The 14,092-nt window shown below is 39.7% G+C and overlaps 1 protein-coding gene across 1 annotated transcript; it reads left to right on the top strand.

Moving 5' to 3' along the window:
• Positions 1-1,100: 1,100 nt before the first annotated feature.
• Positions 1,101-9,580, top strand: crkl (v-crk avian sarcoma virus CT10 oncogene homolog-like). Its single transcript, XM_036587891.1, has 3 exons — positions 1,101-2,334; positions 3,786-4,245; positions 7,729-9,580. The coding sequence occupies exons 1-3, from the start codon at positions 2,024-2,026 to the stop codon at positions 7,861-7,863; spliced, it is 906 nt and encodes a 301-aa protein (XP_036443784.1). The 5' UTR covers positions 1,101-2,023; the 3' UTR covers positions 7,864-9,580.
• The last annotated feature ends 4,512 nt before the right edge of the window (positions 9,581-14,092 follow it).

Below are 14,092 nucleotides of genomic sequence, written 5' to 3' on the forward strand. Positions count from 1 at the left end.
CATGTCTGGTGAACATGACTGAATGGTTTGATAAGCATGAATATGATGTAAATCTAATCCAACAGCCTTTGCAGTCACCAGATCTTGGTCCAACTGAACACTTATGGAAGATTTTTGACCAAAATGTTAGTCAGCTCTCCCCACCACCATCATCAAAACACCCACTGAGGGAACATCATGTAGAAGAAAGATGTTCCATCACTCCAGTAGTTCCAGGGACTTTTAGAATCTATGCCAAAGCACATTGAAGCTGCTCTGGCTCCTATAGTGGTTCAACACCTAACTAAGCCATTTTATTAAGGTTGTTTTCTTTCATTTGTCACCCATCTGTGTACCTGTGTTACCACAGTGTGCTTCATTAATGCTTGGTTGCTTACTTGCTTACTTTCACACTGCAGTCTTGATGAAAACCTATGGGTGAGAGGACACGAGTGCTCAAGGGTAATAATTCACACATCTTTTCAGAAAATAATAATAACGAAGTAACAACAATAATAATAAGAGTAAGAATGTTAAAGATTTATTTTTAAGCAATTTTATCATTCCTCGTGAAAAAAATAGCCTATACTACAGGAACATAGGTGAAAATATACTAGATCATAATAGATGCATCATGCAGCACTGGAGAGATCTTACATTATTACTGTAGAACATTTTCTTGTGGTGCTGAGAATGAAAAACTTGTGAAAACTCATGATAATGTTATATTCGGTTGATGTATATAGCAGTTTATTTAAGTTTCTGGGTGCAATGCTTTTTTGGGCCCACTTTACGTATTAAAACTGGGTAGACATAAAGCCATATTGAACTTGATGCCCTGATTTTTAAAACCTTGTTAACCTAAACCAGCGCAGTAGAGTAACACTGTTGGTGGCAGTTTAAGCGTTACAGGCTTTAAAGTTGGGTCTAGGCCTGAATCTCCACCATGTGTATTTACTGTAATTCGTAACAGTTTATCAGGGATGTCAGTCACCATCGCCACAACTACAGCATGGTGATTTAGGGAGGAATGCCGCGCCTCACACGCCTATTTTCCTCGTTTTGAAGCAGCAGCAGCAGCAGCAGCAGAGAGGGAGCGAGCGAGCGAGCGAGCGAGCAGACCCGCCCTCTAGTCGCCATTTCTCAACCTCACTATCTAGTGGGTAGACGAGAAGGCTGAAGCCGCCTGATACTAACTCGGAGAAACAAAATTCAGCGGAGAAGGCCGTGCTTAGGTCGCTTTTTCGGGGTCAAAGACGCGCGTACGCAGCGGGTGATACTTTCACGGTGGAAAACTTTTTGATATTTTAAGGAAATAGCTACTTAACTTGTGAATTCATTTGTGTGTATGTGTGAAGACGTGTTGCAGGCCGCCATTTTTGTTACAGCTAGCTAACGTTACTGAAGTCTGTCGGGAGTCTTGATTAGCCGCGTTAGCCGGAGCAGAAGCGTAACAAACCGCTCTTTTGTGCCTTTTTTCGTGAAATTTCCGCAAGGACTTAATAAATGGAAGCGTCTGCCTTGTATCGCTCGGTACCGTGATGTAGACTGGCTTTTATTCAAATATTATGGCGACCTTTTCTCTTTCGTGAAGTGACAGTGGCTGAGACAGCTAGCTAGCTAATATTGTTTCATTAACTAGCTAGCTAGCTGCTACTTTCGCGGAAGAGGGAACGGAAAAAGGGGAACTTTAATGGGTATTCTCTTGATTTGTGTCACTAACGGTTCGGCTGTTTTTTGATTTTTAACCAAAGCGAAACGTACAACTATTGCCTTTGTCGGCGTCAAAAACACAGCGATGGTAATGCAACAAAGTTGGTTCATGCCAGTCGCAGCCTGTCTGTGAACCATCAGGTTGCGCTTCAGCTTGTGCTGTCTCTTCAGTGTCCGAGCTATTAACGTTAGGTCATATTCACAGTTTATAGGCTTTCGTTACCTTTTCGATACGGTGTAGGATTAATTTATTGTTTAATTATATATATATATATATATATACACGTTACCTCTTTTTTGTTGCTTCGAGTCTATTTATTTCACAACAGACATGTCGTCGGCGCGGTTCGATTCATCGGACCGAAACAGTTGGTATTTCGGGTCTCTTTCAAGGCAGGAGACGCAGAGTAGGTTACAGGGACAAAGACATGGCATGTTTTTGGTTCGCGATTCGTCCACCTGTCCTGGTGACTACGTGCTGTCGGTGTCCGAGAATTCCAAAGTCTCCCACTATATCATCAACTCTTTGCCTAGCAAGAGGTTCAAGATAGGCGACCAAGAATTTGAACATCTGCCCGCGCTTTTGGAGTTCTACAAAATACATTACCTGGACACAACTACCTTGATAGAGCCTGCACCAAGGTAAGCACGTTACGCTAGCCCACTGTAACCGTGACGTTTTCTGTTTCTTTCTCTTAGGTTTTCAGTGAAAATAACTGGAAATTTCTGTTCTCAGACTTACAGCAGAGGTGGACATTATGACCTATTTTTCACTCATAGAGCCCTCATAGGAACACGTTTGCACTTGACAGTGGATTCCTTTACCATTGCATAAATTGGTGCTGCCCTTTATAGACAAAAACGTGATTACCTGTCAACTCATTGTAAGATGCAGCTGAACACGTCATATTTGCATGTGGCATGATTTAAAGGCGGGTCTTTGTGTTTTTTTTTGTTTTTTGTTATTTACATGTGTTAATTAAGCAGAGCACAATGGAAATTTCATCAGGAACCCTTTAGATTGCCCAGTATGCTCATAAAGCACAGTACAGCAATTGCTGTTATCTAGATGCATATTTTTGGCCTCAGATGGGCTTTTCATTCACCAGTGACCTGGTTAATGCAGTCTTGGAGGTAAACTGCAATACATCACCAAAGGAATACGTTGTATTGGCTGTAGTGCAATATTCAGACTGAAGATAAGAAACTTTATAATGTATTCTGTATATTTTTTTAGTGGCACTACTCAGTTGTGTTACACTTATCATTTCTAAATACACATACAGTATTAATCTTTTTTTTTTTAGGAAGTGGCAATAAAAAGTGCAGCATGGAATCAGTAATTTCACAATTCCATGAAATGGCATGATACCGCATTTTCTTTTCCAGCGTTGATATTTAAGACTCGAGTATTGGCCGATATTGATATTCATCATATATTTTTCCTTTAAAATCCACCAAGCCCAAAAAGTGTCTATTTTTAATTGAATCTCTTAAGATGAGCACCTAAAAGTAGGCTATCAGTCTCAAACGCTCTATAACCCCACAGGAAGAAACAGCATCACATTACACAGTGTGACAGTATGGCATTTCAGGATTCATTTGCCAAAGTAACGGATTCGATTCATTCTTTTTATTTCCCCTGATATTGACCTGATACAAATACCCATAATCAGGGCATAACGATTCACAAAATTCATAGTTCACTTTGCAACGATACAGTGGTGTCTTGATTTGATTGATTTGACTAAGACTGGCTGGAAATGTGGCAAATTATGTTAATGTTTTAGTTTATTAGAGCATGCGTCATTAGAAAAGTATATATTTGAAACAAAAGCTGTCTTAGTTTTCCAATCTAATTCTGAAACCACAAGCTAATATGTTACCCCAAGGTAACATATCAGCCACAAGCTTTAACATGCAGATCACGATACAACAATACAAAATGATCTTTTTTGCGATACGATACGTTATGCCGTTAAATTTCTAATTGATACTGATGCACCACCTCTACGCATGGAATGAATAAGGTTAAATGACATTTTAGCTTTGTGCCTATCTATGTTTGTCAGCTTGATTTTATGTTTCAACAGGTACCCCAGCACAGGTCCTATACAGACAATCGGTGGACCTGGAGATGAGAATTCGGAGTATGTGCGGACTCTTTATGACTTCACTGGCAGTGATGCAGAGGACCTTCCTTTCAAGAAGGGTGAGATCCTGATTATCCTGGACAAGCCTGAGGAGCAGTGGTGGAGTGCCAAGAACAGGGAAGGGCGTGTTGGTATGATCCCTGTACCCTATGTTGAAAAGCTGGTAAGGCCATCGCCCCATCCTGGGCAGCCAGGCCATGGTGCCCGCAACTCTAACAGCTACGGTATCCCCGAGCCTGCACATGCCTATGCTCAGCCTCAAACACCATCTCCTTTACCCTCTGGTACACCTGGTGCTGTCATCAACCCACTGCCCTCCATGCAGAATGGGCCCATTATGGCCAGAGCCATCCAGAAACGAGTGCCCTGTGCTTATGACAAGACCGCCTTAGCACTAGAGGTAGGTCCTTTATCCATTATTCCCTACAAATAACATGATTTCAGAGTATCACAGGTTGTAGTCATAATTGAAGGTGTATTTCAGCTTTTCCGTTCTCATGCTGTCCTCTAGAAGTGATTATTACCTAAGGGGAAGTTGAAGTGTTATTTTTAACAGGCAACAGGATCTGAGACTCTAATGTCTGAATGTGACATACCAGTAGAAGCTGAATGTTGACCATAGCATTGCACAGTGTCTTGCTGCTTTTCCCTGTGTATAAAATCTCCACAGGTTTTTACTACACTACTTAAAGGAAACATGAATGTTCATAATCATACAAGTCTTGGGGACTAGTCTCAGTTTGGCCCTCCTGATGAGAGTGTAGAAGGTGCAGTGATGTGTTGAACAGTGTTTTTTTTCTTTTGTTTGTTTGTTTTTGTTGGTGGCTCAGGAGTTTTTTAGCTGAAAGGGAAAATGATTTTGATCCCAAGATATTGTCAGTTGAGCCAAGATTGATTGTGGTTGCCTGCCCACGGGTCACTGTCTGGCAATATTTAGATTCTCAACTAGAAACACTAATTGAACTTATGCCTTCTGTATGTTAGGGAAAGTTTTTGTATAAAGGTTTGACAAGACATTGTATCACACAACAAGAATGAAGTCTAAAAACTCACACCACACATAGCATATGTTTGTGAGATCCATGTATGCTTTTCTTTTTTTTTGTGCTCTGTTGAATCGTATTGTAATGCCATGAAAGAAGCGTAGGGTTGCACGATCAGAATCATATTGATATTGGCAGAAGGTTGTTTTAAAAAGAAAAAGCTGCATTGGACAGGTTTTTAGATAAGTTATTTATCATGCTGCGAAAGAGCAGAGTGTTAAAGCAACACCACTGCGTTTAAATATCTGCATTTTATTGATTTTAAATAAAGAAATAAAGGCTATGTTTCTCTGTAATGCTAACCTAGGCTAATTAGTATTAAAGCATTACAATTTTCGTAATGCTCATGCATCAGCATCGGCAGATATTCACATGAAAAATATAAAATATCAGCATCAGCCCACAATTCCACATGAGTGCGTCCTCGTAAAAAGAGTGAAGCATACTGTCCAGTCTCTCAGTCGTTATGTGGCCTATTATATATCGACCCTATGAATTTGACCTAGTAGCCTCTTGTGATCTTCATTTGGTTTTTCTGTCTGTGTATTGTGCTAGCAATCTACAAATCTCTCAGGAAGTCTGCGCCATATCTGACACTGGTGACGGGCAGGCGCTATGCGACAGTGTCAAGCCGAGAAGTTCTTAACCTTATGCAAATTAATTATGATGCAGTAAAGCTAATGTACCAATCCAGGAAAGTCCTTTTGACCAGTCATATCGATGGTTGTTCTGCTTCCTTAATCTCTGCTCTCACTGCCTTTTGTTCCTACTTATGTATATTTTTATATGGCTGTTTCAAGTAATAGCTACATAGCAAAACTACAGCATACTAAATAGATTTTAGGTTTGGGTACTGTTTAATTGAAAAGTTAACTTCTCAGAATATGAGCTGGAGTACAAGTGATTGGATAGTCATTTTAATGCTCTGCACCACTAGCACTGGCTATCAGTCTAAAAATAATGTTTTTCAATCAGCATAAACAACGACAAACGGAGGAATGGTTTTTGCTTCTGGTTTCTGTGAATATTGTTAAATTTTTCCCATAAATTATAGATATTTCAACTAATTATCTAAAAAAGCAAGAAAAGCTCCCGTAGAGCATGGAATATTTTGAATCATGCTGAAGATAATGCTTTGCTGTTATAAAAAAAAGTTCAGGACTAGTTGGAGTGCCGAGTGGGATTCCATTCTTTCTACCTGGCTATCATCTTACCTGGCAAGTTCCAGCTCCCTTCCCCCTGTTCCAGTTCAGTCAATAAAAAGAAGACAGATTTCTGCTTCTACCAACATGAGGAAGTGATGAATTAAGTGGCTAAAAAATGAATCATAGCTACAAGTGTGTGTTTCTCTTAGGACTTGATTTTGGCCATAAGTAGTCTAACATGATGCAACTCAACTAATTTGATAAATACTTTCCTTTGAGAAATATAAAAAGAAAATATTTTGTGGAATATTGTGGAGCATATTTGCTGTGACCAGTTATTACCTAGTTTCTTAAAATAAATCTCGGGTGACCTCAAAACCTTTTTCAGTTTTTTCATTCTTTGATTATGTTCACCTGTCTGCCCTCATTCAAAATTTTCTCAATCTTTGTCCTATCCCACTCACACCTGTGTACGAGTAGGCCATGCACCACATGAGCCATTGTTGAGAACATTGGTTTAATATTGCCATTTTTATTGCTAATGTAGTGGATATAAAGAAATGCCTCCTGTTGATTTTAGCTTTTTATCCTTATTTATTATAACTCTGTTACAAAGCATTTTAACAAAACTGCTTGGTCTTTTTTGACAAATTACTGCTGTAGTGATGTTTCTTGGCAGACAGCGCCAAGGTGCCACAAAACGAGGGGAAAAGGCCAAGGGGATAAATGCCACGACTGTTTTCTGAGTTGTCTGGAAATGGTGCACTAAATAGGTACATTGCCTACTAAAGGGCTGACTGTTTGTCTGATGACACACTGATTTAAAAAAAAAAATGTGGGGCTTTTTTGAGGAGGGTTTGGTAGTTATCACCTTATAGGGTCTTTGTCATAAAACAGGAAAACCTCTGTCTATGTGATAGTTTGTGTTGTCTAAACCTGGACAGGTAAAGTTATTAAAAGATACAAATATTTAAGATCCAGAAATTCAGTCTGTTTTGTGTAGTTTCAGCCCTGCGTATTTTTTTTTTGCATTATTTTTCTTTTCTCTTGAGTGTGTGCACTCCAATGTGTCCTGGTCTAAAGCAGAAAGCTTGAAATTAGAGCAACTATTTTTGGATCTGTTTTCTTCAAGAAAACAGTCTCTTCTGGGTTATCTGTTATACCATGTGTTTTGAGTGTGTCATGTTTGAGTGCAGTGTGTAATGACGTTTATTTTATATATGATTTATATTTGAATCGGCAGCCGTCAGGGTGAGGAGTCTCCCCAGCAAGTGTTTCTGTTATGGGCATCATGAGTGTTGATTCAAAAAACAATACTTAAAAATGTGTTTGGTGTTGAAATGTAATTGTAATTGTACATTGTACAAATGTAATTGTAACTTTTTGTAAGGGTTGCAGATTTTCTGAACATTGTCCCACAGAATTTAGGTCCCTAGATCTTTATCCCAAAATGTAAACATGTTATAATTTGGCTAATACTTACAGAGTGGTTTATGTCTCTACTTGATTGAGATGTGAGGAGAGAGCTGTTCTGTGAGGATGCCATTTATCTGTACATTCTTAAATGTTCTAGAAAGTAGTGAAGATTTCTCTCAGTAGCTGATAAGTGACCACAACTTTCAGGTGAATGGAAAGCACATGGTAATGTAAACAGCTAATTTTGAGTAATTAATTTTTGTTGTCCTGTTTCCGCAGGTGGGCGACATTGTGAAAGTGACACGGATGAACATCAGTGGTCAGTGGGAAGGCGAAGTAAATGGCCGGAGAGGCTTGTTCCCATTCACCCATGTGAAAATATTGGATTCCCAAAACCCAGATGAGAGTGAATGACCTGGGTCTTGTTCTGTCGGCGCTCTCTCAACCTGCTGACTGCCCCACGTCGTCATCATCTGAATCGCGCTTGCCTGCTTGAGGCTCTGCCACAGCGTGTCTCTCGAGCATACCATTTGCGCGGCTTTTGACTGTTTACAGCTCCAAACTCAAACAGTTCTTAATCTCTTTCCCTGGTTACAGGCGAATCAGTATTTTTGTCTGCCCTAAATGTCCTGTTAGTCCCATGCCGTCGGCCATCTGTCCCTGTGCCAAGGTGAGATGTGAGTGCTGTGGCTCACTCTGTGACGCCTAGTCTTTCTTGCCTTTTATTGAAAAGCTAGCTTTGACTGTTTGCAAGCCAAACATATTTGAGAGAATACATTTTGTTAAAAAAGAAAGGGAATAGAAATTCTTCAAAGTGAGAAGCAGACGAGTAAACCTTCTGGAGTACACGAGCTTTTGCCAGCCCTTAACTTGTGTGGTCCAATTTACACACCCTTCCCCTCTGTAAAGCTGAACGCTTGTGAGACTGACTGGTCCCTGCTGCAGAGAGTAACAGGTTTATGAACAGCTCTGAGCGGTGAGAGGTGTGAGTCTTGCAGTGACGGGTTCCTTTGAGTGAAATATTAATTCTTTTTCATTCACCTTTGTGTGTCAAGCAGTCTAGTTGCAGACTTTCAGTGCTCCTTTGTTTCCTGACAAGTAGAGTATGTGGAACTAGTCTACAGTTGTAGCCTTTTCATTTGTGCCATAATAACACAAGATATGTAAATATCAGGTGTAGTGTAATGTAATGGTTGTGGCTTGGAGGCTTTAACTTTAGAATGGTGAAGGGCTTAGCTGAGAGTCTAGTCACGATAACTCGGTGACATGAGAGTAGGTTTGGAATATTATGATGAAATCGCCACCTAATCTATGCCTTTCATGCAAGCAGGAACATTCGCACAAGCAATCATGAGGTAGTATATGCACCCTTTGAGAATTGGGTTTTGTGTTGGCTTTCTGCCTTGCCTTTTTGCCCCCACTGTTTTCCCCACTGTCAGAAGAATTTAATATCACCTGCTTTGTCATCAGCTGATATTGCACATCAGCAGTTCTCTGCTAAACAATAGTCAACATACAGTATGTAATTTTCTCATTTGTAAAATTTTTAATTTAGTGTAGTAACAACAGCATTCAGCCCTGGATTTTGTTCTTTTTAAGCAAGCCGTTGAATCGAGCATTTACTGTGTGTTTGAAATAAACTGTTGTAAAATCTTTAACCGAAGGTGATTTTCTAAAAAGGGATAAAATGCCTGCTGGTGGCCTCTGTGCATGACCTCCTGGCCAAGAGGTTTCTTCCCTCTTAGGTCTAATGCTGCTTTGTGTCATCTTGTTTTCTTCTCAGTGTTGAACTTATTTTCCAATTGCATCAGTGAAATAAACCTATTCATAGTTTCTCTCTCCTGGCGTCAGTTTTAGGCTAATCGTTATCAAGCAATACCCCAGTTTTTTCAAGAATGCTCAAATAATTTAAGTTTTCAAAATGTTTCCTTTTTTAATGACATTAACAGTATTACTGTGCCATTGTTTTTCATTAAGTATCCACATGGTCTCATTAGTTGAAAATGGAAACTTGTGCCTTTTTATTTTCTTATACCATTTACATGTTAATATTTCCCATGGTTAACACCCTTGCTGGTATGACCCATCATGTACAGAGCGAGTAAATAAAATTTACGTTTACTTCTCTTAATTGACTGTTTCCTACTTCTTATGGATGTAGACAGAGATCCAAATGTCATTGTCAGAGAGGCATGTTTTGATTGTCTTATTGACACATTGATCCTCACAAGATGTTAAGATGTAACACTGTGGAAGGCAGTCTGTGTGTCTGTCTGCGGACAGAGTTTTGGATCTGGAACAAGAGGACAGTTACTCAATCTCTGAATCTTTATTAGCACCACTTGTGATGGTGGCTGTGCCCTGGAGAAAGGAAGTAATTAGAGTATCTTAATGAAGTTGCTAAGAAAAGAAACCTATGCGCCGATGACCTACAGGAACTTCTCAAGGAGAGACTTTGCTTCTTTTTCGTGCTGTTGTTAAAATTGTATTAGTAGTTGTTTAGTTGTATGTGGGAGATGGTGGCTTATATTGGGCTTTAGGATAATGGGAATATAGCTGTAAGCTTTAATGTTTTGGCATCTGCGTACATGTTCTTTTCAAAATACATGTGTGGGTCCAGCTAGTTGGAAAAGCAGTGCTGAGGATGGTGCCGTGCTGATCCTCTTTTCCACAGCTATTTGTGAGGGCTCTCAGGAGGAGCTGTTTGGGAGTCAAGGCAGTGCTTGTGTTCCCTGCACTGCTGGCATGGACAGATCATGGCAGTGTGCCTCAACTATTTCAGAGAACTTTGTGTAGCAACTGGTGACAGAAAGGGAATATACATAGGAGGGTCTGTGCACTGCCCTCTGGAGGACACAAGAAGTCATTTGACAAATAGGTTTGTCCTTTGTGGCAAACCACCTCCCGCACAAACAAACTAACAAAACCAATATGTAACAATGACAGAGCAAAATACACATCACCACAATTTCATTGACACCTTTTAGTATGTGCTGCCTAAAATGGGAGAGATTTTTCTAATTAGTTATAATAGATGTGCTTAGATTTAGTATTGCCCAAAGGTGTGATTTCAGCTTCTTTTTTTGATTGAAGATATAAGCCTGCATTGTTAAGCTAGTTAATGTGATGACATGGGTGAGACGAGGACATATGGGCTGCAGATGGTCTCGTTGCTTGGATGATTTGCACAAACAGGTGCAGATAAGCATGACAGCATCCGACTGTGGGGCTGTGAATGTGGCTGGTGTCTTGCAGGCTGATGTGCGCTGCATTAGAGAATCTAAAAATAATAGCAATTGCGCAATTGTCACTCAGCCTTTTCAGTCTTTCGATTTAGTGGGTAAATAAGTTCAAGGGGCTGCTGTTTCATGTTTCTGAAAAGGTGTTAGCACGACATCTATGCTTGGTAACACTCCAGCACATAATGTATTTGGGGAAAATCAAACATTTGATTAGCTCTACAGTCAGTTAATGAGCAGAGAAACAAATAATACAAAATGCACTGAGTGTTATTGCCCAACACTAAAAGAGGTTGTGCTGGTGTTTGTTTTTCACAATGGTTTCACACTGGCTGTTCATTTACTCACCACAAGTGAGCAACACTGATGCACCACAAGTTTTTCTCAGAAGCTCTGAGCTGGGTGTCACTCGAAGACTAAATAATGGCATTCCAGATACAAGGCGCACTTCTGCTTTGTGCATTTTATATGCTTATGGGGCCTAACACTGTTTAATACTGTGATCTTATTTTTATAGATGCACAATGATATTGATAATGGAAGATAATTGCTGTTCATGCATGGACAGATGTTTGGATTTGACTGATATTTTAAACTGAAGTTTGCACTAATTGTAAGAGCGGAACATTTAGGCGACAATGAGCTACCATTGGTGCATCTCCACTTATTTTAATTGGTAAATTGTGCTTTGACGTAGACTAAGCAGTTTCAAACTCCTGCCTTTTTACAATGCTCTTAAAGGCCAATACTCTTAGGTTAAAGCAAGCAACAAAGTTAATGTCAACAAAGTATTAGAGGCACATGGATTTTGTCCTTCTGACAGTTCTACTTATAGTTGTAGCGTGATGATTGATCTTAGTCAAATCTTAGCCGTAGTAATGTTTAAACTCACATATCCACTCATGCTTTATGTAGAGACAGTGAGGTACGTGTCCAAATGGGAAGGTCAAGCATTGAACTGAACTTGATCAAAAGGAAATCTGAAGTAAACAGGTTGTTTCACACCTCCTCTCAACCTCCATTCTCAGTTTGGGGTAATTTCACCCCATTTGTCTAATGGCACCAGCATTCAGCCTGCTAGGATGTGTTCTGCACCCCCTCACCACCCCCACCACTCACACCTGGGTACTTGGTTGAAAGTGTTGATTTTAAGATTGAAGTTGGCCAGTAGCTGCGGTGAAGAAACAGTCCTCAAACAGTCTGCTATACCAAGCATCCCGTCATTTTCTGGATGTCACTAGCTGTTGTTTCTCTAGCAATAACTTTTTTTTAATGCCGCAGTAAGGGCACTGTCTTCATCAGGCAATGTCAAAGACCTGCACAATAGCTGGTGCATGTCTAAACATGAAGATGGTGACTCCAAAAGCACATAAGCAAAAGGATAGAGTGAAGTAGAATAGAAACAGGAGGGGGTGGTCATTAATTAGGATCTTCTCGGCAAATCAGATTACTCTTCTCATGCTTTTAAACAGTTACACTAGGAGTTTAGTTCCCATTAACACAATCCAACACAGAATGTACCTGATTCAATGATGGTCCAGATTATGTAACATCCAACCAGGGCTCTTTTTGTTTCGTCCCTGGAGGAATCACCAAATTCTGAAATGGTTGTGCTGAATTCATGCTTTATGTTAATTTTTCCTTAAAATCCCACTAGTTTGCACTCATTGAGCTCTATTTGGTTGTTCTCAACGCTCTCCGTTTAGTACGTTGCCATCTACATTAGACCAAATAAGTCATTATTCTCCTCATATAATTTCTGAAAATTCTGCTCATTCTGTTATATTTTTATGTAGAATCAATGTAAATGCTTTATCCTTAGTCTTAGTTAAGGCCTTCATCATATTGCATCACTACATGGGTCAATAAAGGGCATTTTGTAGCCTATTACTAGCAGACTCTGTGTCTCATTCTATTGCCATGGATTAGACCTCATAATGAAGATTGAAATGAAAAAGTAATAAATTGGATGTACTCGAAAAAAAGTATGCATACTAGGTTCTTCAGATTCCTGTATTCCCGCTGCTTCTTTTCTTGAAGGGAAACACTACTGAATTATAAAAATCACTGAGATGTGAACAGTCACTCAGAGTGGTTTGATGTGAAATTATGCATTGTAACATTGTAAGAAACTAAGAAACTACTCAGCTTTCTGTACAGTGGTGGTGATAAGAGCTATATAAATGCTGCCATTTTATTTATGATCCAAAATGACCAGTGAACCTACACATGCCTTCTGAATTTTTATGTTTGTAATGGAATCTAATGTTGGTAATGGTAATATAGTGGTACCACATGCACCTCTCTGCCTGCAATGGATTTTAAAAAATGTATTAAGCTTAAAACTTTTGTAAAACAATGTCTCCCATCAGGCAATCATCACAGAACTATCATAAGACAATGTGTCAGATATCAAGCAGCATATATCTATCCGCCTAACATGTAATAACTTTCTGTAAGGCAGCTTTCAGGGGCATTAAACTCCTCAGACATCTGGTTCCTATCACCATCACTGTGAACAACTCTTTGTGGGCTTCTCTAGAATGGAACAATTCATATCAAATCACTCTGAGTGACTGTGTTTACATCTTAACTATTTAATTATATAAAAATTCCCTTTTAATCCCATAGACAACAGTTAACTGTCTCTCACTTTCTTCCTGCGTCTGCTTCTATGAGAAATGAGGATATATTTAGCCTGTTCAATTAGTTTTGGTCAGCTGAACAGCTGAACTTGTGCCACATCTGAGCAAGGTGCAGTCTGAAGAGCATTTTAATTGGAACATCCAGTCCAGCGCATGCTTCAGTTGAATCTCTAGAAGCTTCCGGGCATGGTGTTACCAATTCTTCAGAGTGTGTGTTATTTTAAATCCCAATCCTACAAATTAATATTGGTATTCTAATAAGTGTATGTGTAGGCTCTATGTTAATGGTAAATGTTGCTGTGTCATATGAATGTACCACTGTATGTGGGTGAAATCATTTAGTAGTAGATGGACTAAATGTCCTTACTGAACCTTCATGCCCCATTTACAAGCCTTTGCGATTAAACATTTACATTGACATATGCTGCCGCCGTCTGCTGTAGTAATGATGCCGTGCTGTGTTAGCATGGTTCTTGCTTGCTCGCTGTGGGATCTGGGGCAGTGCAGGGCCATGAATCAGCCTCTAGAGAGCTCACTCATCTCTGGGTGTCGCTCAACCTCAGTATGTCTTCGTCACTATCTCTGCTCAAAATGAGGAGTCGAGGTAAGAAGTGGGTTAAGATATGCCAAGTCATTTTTCACTGTTCCGAGTGCTGCTCCTAGGAAGCCAGAGCCAGACACCACCCTTCATTTCCAGTGAAAACCATTAAGTACAAATTATTAATTTTTCACATTTCTGAGGATTAGATATAAAATAGT

Source organism: Colossoma macropomum, unplaced genomic scaffold (genome assembly GCF_904425465.1).
Source record: "Colossoma macropomum unplaced genomic scaffold, Colossoma_macropomum, whole genome shotgun sequence".
NCBI classification, from domain to species: Eukaryota; Metazoa; Chordata; class Actinopteri; order Characiformes; family Serrasalmidae; genus Colossoma; species Colossoma macropomum.